At 40.8% G+C, this 18,470-nt stretch overlaps 1 protein-coding gene across 7 annotated transcripts in view; it reads left to right on the forward strand.

Moving 5' to 3' along the window:
- SORCS1 (sortilin related VPS10 domain containing receptor 1) overlaps nucleotides 1-18,470 on the forward strand; it is a 556,698-nt gene that overhangs the window by 481,791 nt on the left and 56,437 nt on the right. For all 7 annotated transcript variants that reach the window (XM_082425095.1, XM_082425099.1, XM_082425096.1 and 4 more), the window contains exon 19: nucleotides 16,604-16,790. In XM_082425095.1, the coding sequence (XP_082281221.1) occupies nucleotides 16,604-16,790 (187 nt within the window). The remainder of the gene's footprint in view (nucleotides 1-16,603; nucleotides 16,791-18,470) is intronic.

Consider the following 18,470-nt stretch of genomic DNA (forward strand, 5'->3'; position numbering starts at 1 on the left):
ATTTTATGTCATGTACTTTTCATTTATGAGTAGACATATTTCAGCTTGTGGAACTACATGTTTTGGGTTAACTAGGACCTCTGCTGTATCAAGTTTTAAGTAAAAATCTAAACACACAAAATGGAAAATACTAAATATTTTGTATTCATTCAAAACAAAAAGAAAATTAATTTACTTAATTAAATTATAATAATCTATATTAGATTATTATAGATATCTATATCTATATTACTAATCTATAATAGCAGTCATCTCTTTTTGGCATCTCCCAATAAGTGATCAGTATTATTAAGATAGGAATCATATCCTGCCTGATTGCAGCTCTAGCATCTCTGCTTACCGTGCCTACAATATTGATAGGAACTCAATAAATGTGTGTGGATTTGGATAGGCTTCCCCAAAGAATGTAGAGATAAAGTCTAAACTTAAAAGGAAAAAGGCTCTTAAAATTTGAATAACATCCCAAACATGTTAAAGTCTTCATCTGAAATCCAAATCCCTTCCTATATTCTGTTCTAGTGCATGTCCTAATTCTAACATAAGAATATCAATGAAAACCTTGCTAAAACCAGAGCAAAGAAGAGAACTTCTTATTGACTGAAGATAATCAAACGCTAAGTAACACTGATGCCAACTTGTAACTCCATGTACGATAGGATGTGCGTGAGCCAAAATTTTGCAGATTTGACAAATGCAGGAAATGGAATCCCTTTTTGTAAATAGCATGTGAGCCCACCCCCACATCTAGGTGACACAATGACATCATAACACAAGTCCTTCAAAATCCTACAGCTTGGTTACTCAGAGAACCGCATAATTCTGTTGAAGTTGATGAAAAGCTCCCGTGTTGGGAACCCCATCCCTACTGCTTTGAGGATTCTCTCCAAATTTACCATAATAAAAGAATCTTCATTAGAAGCAACAAGGCAAAGGAGCCAGTCTTGCTTCCATCCCAGACTCACTCATTATGGAAGATCCAAGAACACACACACATGCACACACACACTCACACTCACACTATGCATTTATGCATCACTGTTTTCTTAAGGACAAAGAACATTGATCCAGGGACCAACCAAGAAGGGAGAGGAGGAATCCATGAAGTTGTGTTTAAGAAGCCGAACATTTTACATTTTACGACACCTGAATTTTAGGAAGCCAATCGAAGGTGTTTTGCAGTGAGACCCCAGCAATGAGAGGTAGCATCTCTGTCTGAAGATTTGCTTAAGATGGATGTCCTCTGGACCACTAGTGAGCACCTAGTGAGTCTATAGACTTTCAATGTGATAACTCGGCTTTCTAGAGAAATCCAATGCGAGAACCTGAAGGCACAGGATGGATGGCAAAGGACCTAATCAGTCTTAAGAGCTCAGCAAAACTGATTTGGAAGGCATTCATTTGAGAGGACTGCTAGGCAGAAGTAGTGTCTGCATGTTATGGGAAATAATTAAATCTGTTTTAAATAGCTGTAAGAATAAAGAGATGCAATTCGCTGCATAATTTAAGACTTTTAAATTAAATCTGAGGCAAGGGACTAAAATTAAAAACTTTGATCCGTATGTCATTGTTTTAATACTTCAATTTACATACAAAGACTGGAACGTAATAAGGAAAATTCATGATTATAACTTCTTCTGTGAGATTTAACTCTGAAACGTGAAGGCTGTGTCCTCATTAAATGGATTTCAATGAGCTGTAATTTCACATACATTGAAAGACTTACGGCCACATAAAAGTAACCACAGTGTAATAGCACTTCATAAATACTGCAGGATGCTGCCAGCCATCGGATGATAGAGAAGTTGACTTTTGATAATTTTTTTGTATCTGCGAGACACTTATCTGTTGAATTGATAAAGGAATCTGATCTACTTTTTCATCTGCAGGAAGAGTTGGCATAAAGAGTTAGCAGGAAGTGTTAAGTCCAGGCAGGTGTCACTTTCTAAGCCAGCCCAGATCCATCTCAGAAGGTTCAGCTGTTTTCTTCTTCCACACAAAGGAATGGGAGCTGATTTCAGTGAGCCGTGGAGATTTAAGAGCTTTTCTCATGCATATATAATTACTTACTCTGTTCAGCTTTATTCTCTTTGACTCTAGCAAGGTAATTGAGCCCTTCATTTCTTCCCCCTTGTTGCTCCGGATTAAAGAGGAAAGAAGGAAATGAGGCAGGCAATATAGGTTGTCTTTAAGAGGGCTGATGCCTGAAGTTCAGGTTGTATTCAGGTTAGCAGTTCTCTCTAAGGCTCCACTTTTCTCTCTCCTCAATACTGGTCCATGTGCATTGGTGTATTTCTATTCTTTAGGGTTTCAGAGAATAGATGTTTGCAAAGAACTTCAGTCTGCCTTGACAAGCAAAGAGAGATACTTGGCTCATTACTGAGAGATCCAGTACAGTGAATATCCCAAGGGCAGGAGTCATGAAATAATCTTCAGTTTGGATTTTCAATCTTTCTACCTGTCTGCCTCGGGCCCTCCAACACTGGTGTCCACCACCCCTTGAATCAGGGCTTCACCAAACCACACAGTTCTTACCCAAGTGTGTAACTTCCTCAGGTTTCTGGCTTTGTACTTTGCCATTCATTATTCCATGGCTCTCTGTCTTACCATCTCATTCCTCTGTGTAACCCACCCTTCACATGCAATGGGAAGTCTCCATCACGTGACAACAGCACTTGGATAAGTTCTGCATCTTCGCCGAAGAGCAGAGATTATTTCAGCAGCCTGTTGGAATATGTGTGGATGTCCAATAATGCCAATTACAAGAATAATAGAATTATGAAAATGACAGTTTACCTGGCCTAGAAATGACAACTAGGATCATCATCATCTGCCCATCTTTATAGCTAAAGAAATTGAAGTCCAATTGTAAAATGCATTTCAAGGGACATTCAACCAGGTCTTCTAACTCTTAGGTCACAACCTGCCTTCTTTAGGGCACCTCTTCCACATATAGAGATGTGGATTTCTATAGATCTCTGTAAAGTCACTTACATCTCATAACAACCTAATAACTTGGAAAAGTGATGAAGTGACATCCAGGGCAAGAAGTCAAATATCCATTTCATAGACAGGATCTCATGACTCAGTTAAGTCCACCAAGTGATGCTGGGTATAAAAATTCTGAAAGCTATTTGAAATTTTGACAGCAGAGCATAAAACAGTGTAATAATTTCAGTATTGCCATTGTTATTGTGTGTGTGTGTGTGCGCACGCGTGTGCACGTGCACGCACATTATCATTGGTTAATATGGTATTCACCAGTGTAGCAATGTGATCTCTGGGTGGTACGATTATGAGCAATTTGAATTTTCTTCTTCCAAATTTTATGCATGTTCTACAGTTTTCTCGAAGAATTCATCATGGCTTTTCTCTCTTTGTTCTTCTTTCTTCTAATGAGGTCAAAATATTTCTATTACATATTTTACTAATAGGAGAAACTCATTGTAGGTTTATTCCTAAAGGAATCTTCCTACTACTCTTTCTTTCAAAATGTAACTTGTTCTTATGACATACCTGAATGTTTACTTTTAGAGTGATTTTTTAAAAGTCATTCAAAAACATTTATACAATTTACGTTATTGGGCAGCCCCATAGTTTTCCTGCCAAAGGCTGCTGGGGTGACTCCTGAAGCCACCACGTAGCGGTAATAGTATAGCAATGCCCTTTACCACCTAAAAATGGTTTTGAAAGCACAATGGATCAAGGTTCTGACCTCTCTGTACCACAACGTCTAGATGGAGTAAGGAGGCCTTTGCTTATGGTCATTTATCTACTTACACAAGCCAAGTGTTCCTCCTGACTCATGGTGTTCTGTTCCATTCTAAGCCAGACAAGTACAGAAGACATAAAAATGAAATTGGGAAATTTGCTGTTCATTTAAACACATGGTGCTACAGCTTATATGTAAGTGAAGGATTAAACCATTTTGTGATGTTCTAATAGGAAATTCTTGGTCAGAGCATTAGATCCAGAAGTATTTGGATATTTAGTTAGGCAAGTTCCAAGGATCATAGTCCTCAAAGAAGGGTCAAGCCATCTGTATTTCATCAGAGCGAAGGCGAAATACGCATCCAATCAAATTATTTGGTGGGTCCATAGCCTGGTCTCCCTGGCATCACTGGCCTTGTCAGACCTGAGTTTTTTGGTGAAATCATAAAACCCCATGGACTACCCTCCTTACTGTTGTGAATGTTCTCCCTTCAGGTCAAAGCATCCAAGTTTACTGTTGCCTTTGTTCCCAGAGAAACCCGAGGTCTGCATATCTGGAGAGATGCCTGTGCTATTGAAAAGCATCTCCAAATAGGCAAGGGGAGGAGGTTGAGTCTATATTTTGCAATTGTGCCGATATCTAGATATCTTGGGATTATGTCCAGAGCTCAGTTTTGAAACTGAATAGAAGCACATAGGGAATGCTTCAAACCAGACAGCCAGGAAACACTCTCTCCCAGCTGATCTGGTGCGGCAGCCTCAGCTTTCAACAATAGTAGTACTTCTTGGAAGGGATGCCAGAGAGGATCAAGAGCTAGGAGCAGAAGATGGGACATGTGCAACTGCATTTTATCATAGACTGGTGTTGTCCTGTGCTAGAAGGACTCGGTTGACCACTATAAAATGGCAGTTCCAACATAGTGTCAGCAGTGGATTCCTTTTTACAGCCATCTCACTCTTTGTCAAACACTCATATCATGAGAGGTCTTCACAAATTGCGCTTTGTAGCTTCCATGGTGTTTTATAGAGCATGGAGTATTACACCGGGCTCCTCTCACATCACTATTTAATGAAGAATTTGATCTGTGCTGGCGTTCCTCTAATGGGTTTTAGTTACTGAGGCTTACAGACGCTCTCTGGTTTTACATACCAGTCAATCCATTCTTCAGCATCCATCTAGGAATGAGCACATGGAATACTTCGAGTGTCTTCTGAACAAGAAGTAGTAGTGATGAACTTGGAGTTAAGAAGAGCTTGGTTCAAACTAATCTTGTGACTCTAGGCAAATTTTAACAGTCTTTTAGGTCTGAGTCTTTTAGGGATGAAGATTCAATGAGGGAGAGACCTTCAAGATGGTGGAGGAGTAAGATGTGGAGATCACCTTCCTCCCCACAAATACATCAGAAATACATCTACATGTGGAACAACTCCTACAGAACACCTACTGAATGCTGGCAGAAGACTTCAGACTTCCCCAAAGGCAAGAAACTCCCCATGTACCTGGCCGTGTGGCTGACAGGGTCTTGGTGCTCAGGCCATGTGTCAGGTCTGTGCCTTTGAGGTGGAAGAGCCGAGTTCAGGACATTGGTCCACCAGAGACCTCCCGGCTCCACGTAATATCAAATGATGAAAGCTCTCCCAGAGATCTCTATCTCAACACTAAGACCCAGCTCCACTCAATGACCAGCAAGCTACAGTGCTGGACACCCTATGCCAAACAACTAGCAAGACAGGAGCACAACCCCATCCATTAGCAGAGAGGCTGTCTAAAATCATACTAAGTTCACAGACACCCCAAAACACACCACCAGATGCGGTCCTGCCCACTAGAAAGACAAGATCCAGTCTCATCCACCACAACACAGGCAACAGCCCCCTCCACCAGGAAGCCTACACAACCCACTGAACCAACCTTACCCACTGGGGACAGACACCAAAAACAAAGGGAACTGCAAACCTGCAGGCTGTGAAAAGGAGACCCCAAACACAGTAAGTTAAGCAAACTGAGAAGACAGAGAAACACACAGCAGATGAAGGAGCAAGGTAAAAAACCCACCAGAACAAACAAATGAAGAGGAAATAGGCAGTCTACCTGAAAAAGAAGTCAGAGTAATGATAGTAAAGATGATCTAAAGTCTTGGAAATAGAATGGAAAAATACAAGAAACGTTTAACAAGGACCTAGAAGAACTAAAGAGCAAACAAACAGTGATGAACAACACAATAAATGAAACTAAAAATTGTCTAGAAGGAATCAATGGGAGAATAACTGAGGCAGAAGAACGGATAAGTGACCTGGAAGATAAAATTGTGCAAATAACTACCACAGAGCAGAATAAAGAGAAAAGAATGAAAAGAATTGAGGACAGTCTCAGAGACCTCTGGGACAACATTAAATGCACCAACATTCGAATTATAGAGGTCCCAGAAGAAAAAGAGAAAAAGAAAGGGAATGAGAAAATAGTTGAAGACATTATAGTTGAAAATTTCCCTAATATGGGAAAGGAAATAGTCAATCAAGTCCAGGAAGCACAGAGAGTCCCATACAGGATAAATCCAAGGAGAAACACGCCAAGACACATATTGATCAAACTATCAAAAATTAAATAGAAAGCAAAAATATTAAAAGCAGCAAGGGAAAAACAACAAATAACACACAAGGGAATCCCCATAAAGTTAACAGCTGATCTTTCAGCAGAATCTCTGCAAGCCAGAAGGGAGTGGCAGGACATATATAAAGTGATGAAAGGCAAAAACCTACAAACAAGATTACTCTACCCAGCAAGGATCTCATTCAGATTCGATGGAGAAATTAAAAACCTTACAGACAAGCAAAAGCTAAGAGGATTCAGCACCACCAAACCAGCTTTACAAAAAATGCTAAAGGAACTTCCTAGGCAGGAAACACAAGAGAAGGAAAAGACCTACAATAACAAACCCAAAACAATTAAGAAAATGGTAATAGGAACATACATATCAATAACCACCTTAAATGTAAATAGATTAAATGCTCCAACCAGAAGACATAGACTGGCTGAATGGATACAAGAACAAGACCTGTATAAATGCTGTCTACAGCAGACCCTCTTCAGGCCTAGGGACACATACAGACTGAAAGCGAAGGGATGGAAAAAGATATTGCATGCAAATGGAAATCAAAAAAAGCTGGAGTAGCAATTCTCATATGAGACAAAATAGACTTTAAAATAAAGACTATTACAGGAGACAAAGAAGGACACTACATAATGATCAAGGGAACAATTCAAGAAGAAGATATAACAATTGTATGTATTTGTGCATCCAACATAGGAGCACCTCAATACATAAGGCAAATGCTAGCATGCATAAAAGGGGAAATCGACAGTAACACATTCATAGTAGGGGACTTTAAAAACCCACTTTCACCAATGGAAAGATCATCCAAAATGAAAATAAATAAGGAAACACAAGCTTCAAATCATACATTGAACAAGAAGGACTTAATTGATATTTTTAGGACATTCCATCCAAAAGCAACAGAATACGCTTTCTTCTCAAGTGTTCATGGAACATTTTCCAGGATAGATCGTATCTCGGGTCACAACTCAAGCCTTGGTAAATTTAAGAAAGTTGAAATTGCATCAAGTGTCTTTTCCGACCACAACGCTATGAGACTAGATATCAATTACAGGAAAAAAATCTATAAAAAATACAAACACATGGAGGCTAAACAATACACTACTAAATAACCTAGTGATCACTGAAGAAATCAAAGAGGAAATCAAAAATACCTACAAACAAATGACAATGAAAACACGATGACCCAAAACCTATGGGATGCAGCAAAAGCAGTTCTAAGAGGGAAGTTTGTAGCAGTACAATCCTACCTCAAGAAACAAGAAACATCTCAAATAAACAACCTAACCTTACACCTAAAAGAACTAAAGAAAGAAGAACAAAAAAACCCCAAAGTTAGCAGAAGGAAAGAAATCATAAAGAGCAGATCAGAAATAAATGGGAAAAAAATGAAGGAAACAATAGCAAAGATCATTAAACTAAAGCTGGTTCTTTGAGAAGATAAACAAGATAGATAAACCATTAGCCCAGACTCATTAAGAAAAAAAGGGAGAAGACTCAAATCAATAGAATTAGAAATGAAAAAGGAGAAGTAACAACTGACACTGCAGAAATACAAAGGATCATGAGAGATTACTACAAGCAACTCTATGCCAATAAAATGGACAGCCTGGAAGAAATGGACAAATTCTTAGAAAAGTACAACCTTCCGAGACTGAACCAGGAAGAAATAGAAAATATAAACAGACCAATCACAAGCACTGAAATTGAAACTGTTATTAAAAATCTTCCAAAGCACAAAAGCCAGGGACCAGATGGACTCACAGGCAAATTCTATCTAACATTTAGAGAAGAACTAACGCCTATCCTTCTCAAACTCTTCCAAAATATAGCAGAGGGAGGAACATTCCCAAACTCATTCTACGAGGCCACCATCACCCTGATACCAAAACCAAACAAAGATGTTACAAAAAAAGAAAAATACAGGCCAATATCACAGATGAACATAGATGTAAAAATCCTCACCAAAATACTAGCAAACAGAATCCAAGAGCACATTAAAAGGATCATACACCATGATCAAGTGGGGTTGATCTCAGGAACGCAGCTCTATTTACAATAACCAGGACATGGAAGCAACCTAAGTATCCATCAACAGATGAATGGATAAACAAGATGTGGCACATATATACAATAGAATATTACTCAGCCATAAAAAGAAATGAAATTGAGTTATTTGTAGTGAGGTGGATGGACCTAGAGACTGTCATACAGAGTGAAGTAAGTCAGAAAGAGGAAAACAAATACTGTATGCTAACACAGATATATGGAATTAAAAAAAAAATGGTTCTGAAGAACCTAGGGGCAGGACAGGAGTAAAGACACAGATGTAGAGAATGGACTTGAGGACATGGGGAGGGGGAAAGGTAAGCTGAGACGAAGTGAGAGAGTAGCATGGACATATATACACTACCCAATGTAAAATAAATAGCTAGTGGGAAGCAGCCACATAGCACAGGGAGATCAGCTCGGTGCTTTGTGACCACCTAGAGGGGTGGGATAGGGAGGGTGGGAGGAAGATGCAAGAGGGAGGATATATGAGGATATATGCATACATATAGCTGATTCACTTTGTTATAAAGCAGAAACTAACACGCCATTGTAAAGCAATTATACTCCAATAAAGATGTTAAAAAAATAAAAATAAAAAGCTATATATAACAAAAATATAAAAAAATTTTTTTTAAAAGATTCAATGAGAAACTATAGAGAGAAATGCTGTTATTATTTCTGGGACAGAAAACTTTTGAGAAATGTTCTCTCTCTTTTCCCTTAGTGACCGTCAGGGGATGTTCTAGAACAATCTTAACTAGCACAACTCACGTAATAAGTCATATGCCAGAGGTCGGTCTTATTGAATAAGCACAAGGGGGATAGCACTTCTCTCCATGAACTCCTTTCCACCTGCTGACAAAATCTCTTCTTTGGAGGCCAGAGCAACATTATACCATAGTTATCTCCTTTTCTGTTTCTTCTTGAGACTCAGCCATAAAAAGCCTTGCCAGTCTGAGTCTAAAGTTGCTAACCTGAGTCGCATACCCTGGAGTAGGACGTGCAAGGCAAAGGTGGATTATTTTTTGTTTTTCTAATTTATTTTATTGAAATATAGTTGATTTACACTGTTATGTTAATTTCTGATGTACAGCAAAATGATTCAGTTATACATGTATATACATTCTTTTTCATATTCTTTTCCATTATGGTTTATCACAGGATATTAAATATAGTTCCCTGTACTATACAGTAGGACCTTATTGTTTATCCATTCAATATAATAGCTTGCGTCTGCTATTCCCAAACTCCCCCAACCCCCACCCCCTTGGCAACCACAAGTCTGTTCTCTATGTCTGTGGGTCTGTTTCTGTTTCATAGATAAGTCCATTTGTGTCATTTTTTAGATTCTACATATAAGTGATATCATATGGTATTTGTCTTTCTCTTTCTGACTTCCTTCACGTAGTATGATAATCTCTAGGTCCATCCATGTGGCTGCAAATGGTATTATTTCATTCTTTTTTATGGCTGAGTAGTATTCCATTGTATATATGTACCACATCTTCTTTATCCATTCCTCTGTCGATGGACATTTAACTTGTTTCCATGTCTTGGCTATTGTGAATAATGCTGCTCTGAACATAGGGGTGCATGTATCTTTTTGAATTATAGCTTTGTCCAGATATATGCCTAGGAGTAGGATTGCTGGATCATATAGCAGCTCTATTTTTAGTTTGTTGAGGAACCTCTATACTGTTTTCCATAGTGGCTGCACCAATTTACCTTCCCAAAATGTGGATTATTTTTATTTCACACTCTCCATCCTGCCCAAATACCTTTAGCCATAAGAAGAAAGACTGAAATGTCTGATTTTTGTTTCTGGCATTTAATGCCCCTAGTGATATCTTTGTTCAAATACTGTGCTCAAAAAACATTAAAATAACAATAGAAATCCAAGACCAAAGTCGGCTGTATCTCATGATCAATCTAACCAATGTCTGTGTTACCTCCTGGTTATTTCCTATATACTTAATATTTAAATGTTTATAGTAACAGTAGGGATAAATTATTGTGTTTTGTGATGTTTCTTATGTTATCCCCTACTTCACTGCTTCTTTTAAATTTGGTGAAATCTTTATTGCCCCTCCTTTACTCCTCTCTTTTAACCCTGCTGATCTTCCTCTACCCCTCACTTCACTTCACCCCTGGGGTAATCCAGTGTTAACAGGCTGGGTTGTTTTAACCAGCACATTTATGCTCATGCAAACACATACAGACTTACAGTACATATACTGTGTTATTTTATGCATTTAAAAATAGGTTATACTATAGGTGTTTCACTTCAATGTAGTTTTTGCTGCATAAACTGTAAGGCACCTTCCACGACTGAATTTCAGTAAAACCTGAGCCAGGCCAACCCTCGAGCTTTGCAAGGACCAGCCTCTGACAAACGAGCCCAGTTTCTATCTGCAGTGGGTCCGTAATGCCTTCAGGTGGGTCTTGGAGTCTCATTTCTGGACTGAGGCTGTCAGTATTAAGTTACTGTAGCATTTGTTTTCCCATTTTTCTCTGAAGCCCTGTTACAGGACCTGATAGGTTCACACACCTTTCATTTCTCAGGTTAATCTTGGCTTCATTGTGGCCATTTGATATATTTGTTTTTCTATTACAGAAGCCAGCGCTGCCCTTGGAGAATCCCTGTGTGGATTTCACTTGGCTTTTGTGCCTTTCTTGGGCACTTCTTTTGAGCTAGTACTCTCGGTTCTGTGTCTATATTAGGGCATGTGACGAAATGGCATTAGGTCTAAAGAATTTTATGTGACAGTCTAGATATTTCCCAGCCTAGGTTGTGTTTCGGGAATGACTTGTCATTAGGTTGAAGTACCTCTTGATACACAAGATTTTCCTGATTACTGATTATGAATGCCTATCATTTCCCATATTCTCTAACTTCTTTATGGCTTGAACATGACACTGCCTCACCAGAGGGAAGACATAAGGGTAGTGTATGGAGTTTACAACAACCCGTCTTTCCACTTATAAGCAAAAATATTGTCGGAGGGGGAAACGGTCAAAGCCAGGAATAGAGTCTAAACAAGAAAAGAAAGTGAGGCTTGCCTTTGTTATCACCTTTCTCTCACTCTAAAAGGCATTGCAAGTAAATTCCAATGAAAGGAACTCAACAAGGACTGAGCTGCAAGGATAAAGCTTAAACCACAAATCATCTTAGACCTGTTTTTAAGCCTCTTACTAGCTATGAGACTTCTGGCATCTTGTTTAACCTGTTTGTGCCCCAGTTCTCCTGGTATAGCAAATAGAAATAACATCTTCCCTTGGTGTCTCCCAAAGGTCCAAACAGCCAAATGAGGTAATATATAAGAAAGCACTTTAATAAACAAGCATGATAGAAATGCACAATATTCAAAATTTATTTTTTCTTTTTTAAAATTTCAAAATGTATTGAACAGAAAAGAATCATCTACAAGCACTGTGTTAGGTACTGAAGATGCAGGCCTTAAGGGTACATCTCAGCCCTGTCTACAAATTACCTTCATATTATCCAGCAACTCGTTTTCCTAGAGAACTGACCTTGACCGAGTGTGTGGTGGAACTTTTGTGACTGTGCACCAGTCACTAGCAGTGAGTTTAGTTCTTCCATTCCTGGCTCTATGAATGCATCCTTAGCACTTAGAATCCTGAAACATCCTGGGAAAACTTTCAGCATTGTGCCAAGGTGGAATAGGAATGGCATCAGCTCGTGTTGTACTGTATTCATCTTTAGATGAATTCAGTCACAAGAAAACCTAACGTTCAACAGTCTGAACCAGTGGGCCTCAACCTTTGGTGCAGCCCAGCATCAGCTGTGGACCTTTTTCAGGCCACAGCAGGACCAAGCATCCTCCCCAGAGGTCCCGAACCAGGAGGTGGGTCTTGGATGGTAACTGGACATCAGCTTTTTTTAAAAAAAATATTTATTTATTTATTTATTTATGGCTGTGTTGGGTCTTCGTTTCTGTGCGAGAGCTTTCTCCAGTTGCGACAAGTGGGGGCCACTCTTCATCGCGGTGCGCGGGCCTTTCACTATCGCGGCCTCTCTTGTTGCGGAGCACAGGCTCCAGACGCGCAGGCTCAGTAGTTGTGGCTCACGGGCCCAGCCGCTCCGCGGCATGTGGGATCTTCCCAGACCAGGGCTCGAACCCGTGTCCCCTGCATTGGCAGGCGGATTCTCAACCACTGCGCCACCAGGGAAGCCCAACATCAGCTTTTTTTTTCTTTTAATTTCTATAAGAGATTTTGATATCAAAGGCTGAGATTCATTGATTTCAAAACCAATAAACTATGGGAATCAATTTAGCAGGAAGGTGAATGTAATTTCCTGTTGCAACTCATATATCAATCTACCTATCATCTACCCTGAACTACCGCCTAATTGGCTTTCCAGAATACTTGGGCCTCCTTCCAGTGCATCCTTCATATTGTAGCCAGAGTGATCTTTTTGAATTAAAAATATTATCATTCCATCTTCCCCCACACCCCTGCTTCAAACACTGATGTCTTCCCATCACTCTTAGGAGAAAGATCGAAGTCAGAAACTTGGCCGCCAAGTCCTAAAATGTCATCGTCTCCCCTCCAGTCTAATTTCACATGTTCCTACTGTGCCTGTATCATTAGCTTCCTTTAACTGTGTCACCCCCTTCTGCCACAGGGCCCTTGCACACCTGGTTCCTGTTGTGCCCATTGCCTGAACTCCTCACCTCCATCTCTCTCGCTCATGTCCTTTGTTTGGTTAATTTCTTTCCTTCAAGCCTTCTCAGCTCAGATATCACTTCTTCCTGAAGCCTTTCTTTTCTTTTTTTTTTTTTTTAATTTATTTTATTTATTTATTTTTGGCTGCGTTGGGTCTTCGTTGCTGCGTGCAGGCTTTCTCTAGTTGTGGCGAGCTACTCTTCGTTGCAGTGCACGGGCTTCTCACTGCGGTGGCTTCTCTTGTTGCAGAGCATGGTCTCTAGGTGCACCGGCTCAGTAGTTGTGGCTCATGGCCACAGCAGTTGTGGCGCACGGGCTTAGTTGCTCTGTCGCATGTGGGATCTTCCCGGACTAGGGCTTGAACCCGTCCGTGTCCCCTGCATTGGCAGGCGGATTCTTAACCAATGCGCCACCAGGGAAGCCCCTTGAAGCCTTTCTTGAAGTTCTCAATTGGGTTAGATTTTCAGCTCTGTACTTCTCCCTGCTGTACAAGCTTACAATGCCATGGACCTCTGACATCATCCCCTAGAATAGCTTTTTATTTATTTTTGTGATTATTAAAGTCCATCTGTCTCACCAGTAGTTTTTTTACTCAAGAAAGCCCAGACTACATCTGTTTTGTTTGGTTGGTTATAATTTACTTAACAGCGTTTTCTCCATTTAGTACCTGACACAAGATAGACACCTAATAAATATCTGTCAATGGTTGAATTAATGAATGACCAGAAGAAAGAAAGAATGACCCCATTAAAGCAGGGCAGGCATGCCTAATCAAATGGTGACCTAGGACTCAGGAATTCTTCCCTTTGTCCTGTTTCTTATTCTCTCAAAGGGGTTGGTATCCCTGCCTGAGATGGTAATTGCAGCCCAAGGAAGTCAGAGGTTGATGATAGGTGAGCCCCAAAGTGATGCAGCTACAACTGTGTTAGGTTTTCCAAGCACCTGAGAGCCCCTGACGGCAAAGGCACGAGATCCAGTGTGTTCCACTGGAGTGGGCAAAGCTACAGCAAGCAGGGGTGCATCTGCCGCCTTCAGCTGTCAGACTTGGCCCCTGGATGCTCTCTTCTCCTTGTGCAGAACACCAAGCCCAGAGGCCTGCGCCCACATCAGGAGGCCTTGGGGATCTCACATTTGATTGGGGGATTCCATGTCTTTACCCACTGGGGCTCTCAGATGTGTGGTAAACCTAATATACATATATCTGAATATCTATATCTCCATCCCTGTACCTGACCTAATATTCTAAAAGCCTGGCTCCTGCACTCTATTGGCAGCCCTACCGATGCACTAGTCCAAATGCCGTGAGGCTCCCTCCTTTCACCTGTGACGTACACGGAGCACATTGTCCACTGTGGAGAATTAGGAATGCTATCAGGCCCACAGACAGTGGACATCCAGACAGAACTTGGGAGGAGTTTTAAGTAACTGACAAGAGGTCTAAGTCCAGAGCCACACCCGAGTGGTGAATACCAGACAGAAAGAGCAAGGCAAGGTAGACTCACGCAGTGGCAGCCAAAGCTGTACTTTCCCCAGTCACGGGGGTAGCTGCTCTCTCTCTGTGGAGGCCGAAGTAGAATCAGCTGAGAGGCGAATCTCCCTTCTTTCTTCTTGCAAATGGTGACCCTACCTGATGTCCACTCTGTCTCCACGAAGAACCCTACACCTCTCTTTCCCTCTCTGTCTGTCTCTCAACCTCTTTCTCTCTCAGAAACTATGTTGCTTGTTTCATTCCGTAGATAACCTGGTTAAGCCTAGCTACTCCTGGTATTTCCCTGAGACACTTGTCCCAAATAACGTGAGTAGATTTTAAGGTGGGTTCTTCCTCCATGCCCAAACCCAGGATTGGCTGGCAGCAACTCTGTGGAAAATACAGAAAACATGGGAGGAAACTGACCAAAAACAGAATGAGAAATTGATCAGTCCAATGTGGTTGTCCAAATGAAGGACAAGTCAGCAAGAATAGCTGACATTTATATTTATTAGTAAAGGGAATTCAAGTAATTGCACAATGTCTGGGCTTGTGGATATTTGTTTCATAATTTTGAATGGAGTTTTTTTTTCCCACCCTAGGGGAGAATTTTTGCCCAAGTCCTTACTGAGGGTTAGCTGCCGTGTACCCCCTCACACAATGCTTGGCTGGGCACAGATCAGAAGAGTAGGTCACATAGATTCATAGGATTTGAATTGCTTTTCCTTTCCCTATGAATTAATCTTTTAAATGTCAGCATTTTAAACTTGCCCTTTTCAAAAAATATGATACCATATGAACCTTACTTAATTGAAAATACATTTCTATTTCAAAGGTTTTTTGTTTTCTTCCCCACCCGCAAAATGGGAAAAGCTAACAAAACAAGCAAAAAAACTTGTTAAACGATGGACTGTCTGTGAGGGATGCTGGGTTTTGTCAGTTTTTCTAAGAAACTTTATTCCTTAAGAATCTCAACTAATTCCACAGGCTATTTTTTTTTTTCACAGGTTTGGGATTTTATAAAGCAGACTTTATCTTCTCCTGCCTACTAGTGGGAAATTTAGAATCATATGATTCCAGTCAAGCTTTTAAAGGGATATAGCAAGTCTTTTACAGCTGCATTGTTTTTACAGTCATTCATTTTGGCATCGAATTTTACAGATTACTGATTACTCACGTGTCTTCTATAACAACCTTTGAGTTAAGATGGTAAGATACTAATATGCCCATTTCACAGATTAGGTAACTGAGACCAAAGGAGACTGAATGACTTGCATGAAGTCATCCAGCCGGTTAATGGGACAACAGGATTAGAGCTGGGAGGAGCTTACCCCCCTATAATGAACGAAACCCAAGTCCAGAGCGATGGGTTCAAATCCCAAGACTGCTGCTAACTAGCTGTGATAACTCTGAGCAAATGGTTAAAACTTTCCTCACTGCAGCTTCCTCATCTGTAAAATGAACAAACATTGCCCACTTTTCTCTAGACTGAGATTCTGTGAAGAATAAAATGAGATCATTTTGATAGTACAAAATGCTGAAATGTAAACAAAATAACCATCATTATCTTAAACAATAATAGAGCTGAGTCCAATGTCATATCATGTGTAAGGCAAGGTGTCTTCTGTCCTTCCTCCAACACAGATAGGGAACCAGAAATAAAGAAGGGGATTTGGGGGTCCAGAACACATGGGAAGAGGTCCTTGACTATGTCAGGGCGGCTGAATTTTTTAAACTGTGTATGTAAATCTTTTATTCATGTGGATGATCAGACTGTAAACAAAGCCTTCAGAGAAACTGAATATCAAATTGGAGCTGATAATCAAACACTTAATTTTCCAAATCTTGAAACTTTTGGGAGTTGGTGCCCTTCAGATTTGGAGAGCATCCATCTTAGTAAACTCCTGTCTGCCAAGGGATGTCACAGGGATCCTGTCACACAGACAGGTGCTCCCAGCTATAGGAGGGAACCAGGGCTGCCTTTTGAGCCCGGGGCTCAGGCAAGCCCCAACCCCTGGAGAAGCAGCAGGCAAGCACCGCCGACTCCGCTTCCTCTGATGTTGTCTTTCAGGGTGACGTCCAGAGGACATTCATCCAAGTGGACTTCGGGGATGGCATCGCAGTGTCTTATGTCAACCTCAGCTCCATGGAAGATGGGATCAAACACGTCTATCACAATGTGGGCATTTTCCGAGTGACCGTGCAGGTGGACAACAGTCTGGGGTCTGACAGCGCCGTCCTGTACTTACATGTAACTTGTATGTTATTACTGTTGTTGGTTTATGACATATTTTAGATATTGTGTCCTTTTAAAGATATAATCCAAAATTCCTTATCTAGAAGAAGCTCACTAGTTACCTTTTAGCAGGAGGGGAAAGGAGAGTGAGAGAACCAAGTGGGGAGAAAGCAAGAAGAAACCAGGGTTTAGTTTTGAGTGATCTGGACTCCGGTTTGCTTCAGATTGTTCTCTTGCACTGACTCTGCCTCTTCCAAATGCTTCTGAGAGACAATACCTCTGTCTGTGCTGGGCCTGACCAGCTTGCTGGGCTGGTTGATTGAATATGAATTTGTCGGGGGGGCGGGGGGTCTGGGGTTTTTTTTTTTTTTTTGGTCAGAAATGTTTGAGAACAATCCCCATTAGCACAAGTAATGGAGTTTCTCCCCATCTGTTTTTTTTTCTCTTCCCATGTTATATCTCATTATTAATAATTCTTTTAGACTTTTGTTCCGTTTTTGAAAAAAGAGTATGTTTCCTGGACTTTGATCTGTGATGATTTGGTCCTAGAAGGTGGCATAGAGGGAAAGAGGGTAAACAATGTTAAGGAAGCTACATTTAGAAATAGTTTCAAAAAGTATTAAAGCTTTTCCCCCATTGAGGAGTTCAAAGGTGTCCTAATGAGACAATGATATCTCCTAAGCTGTGTTTGGTAAAAATGTTTGCCATGAATGCCTCTTATGCTTGGTGTATGGGTGTCCCCAGACAGGCATAGGACTTGTTTAGATTGCTGGATAAATGGCTTACTTTCAAATGAAAGTTAGCCCCTTTATATGAACGGTCACGTTCAGATTCCAAGTTCTAGGCCAGGAATATTAAGGCTGGGCAGTATTCCATGCCTCTCACCTAACCTTTGTGCATTGAACCAAACTGAGCACAGAAAGTACCAAGTAGAATCTGTTTTGTTAAGCTGCTGTGATCCAGTGGGTGGATAAGACTATTTAGGGGTCCCCAAGAGATTGTTCCTTCCTGAGGTTTCCTGCCCTGTCAGTCATTCTTGATCCTTATCTCCTGTACACTCAGGACCCAAGTGCTTCAAAGAAACACACCTATCCTTCTTTGAGTTTAAACAGAGTTCTGCAAGAGTCCCACTCTGCCAACTCCACATCCCCCTTTTCAGCTAACGTTTGTTAAGCTCTTACTGTGTGCCAGGTTTTGTGCTAAACATGTTCTTTATGTATATGATCTTCCTTTTCAAAACAACCCTATGAAGTAGGCACTATTAGAAACACTACTTTACAAAGAACAGTGAGGTTCAGAAAGCTTAAATCACCCACTTGAAGTTGCAGACCTACTGTCTGGCAGAGCCAGGCTTCAGACTCAGGTCTCCCTGCCTCCAGAATCCCAGCGCTTGGTCACTAGGTTATGATCAGTGCCTGTGCTGCCTTGGGGTTAGAGGAACCAAGTCTCCATCAGCCCTTATTCACCTCCACATCTTTGCACATCATCCCAAAGGCATGTGAGCATTTAGGTTAGAGGCAGTGTACTGGCTGTACAACTACAGAGGTTCCAGACGCATTTCCCAGGCTCTCTTCCGGCTGACTGCCGCTTTTCAGCTGTCCTAGATAGACTTCCCGGACTTGCCTCTTACTAAAAGACTAGATAGACTTCCCGGACTTGCCTCTTACTAAAAGATAATCCCTCCCTATATATCAGTATCTAT

Source organism: Balaenoptera physalus, assembly GCF_965194825.1.
Source record: "Balaenoptera physalus genome assembly, chromosome: 14".
Lineage (NCBI taxonomy): Eukaryota > Metazoa > Chordata > Mammalia > Artiodactyla > Balaenopteridae > Balaenoptera > Balaenoptera physalus.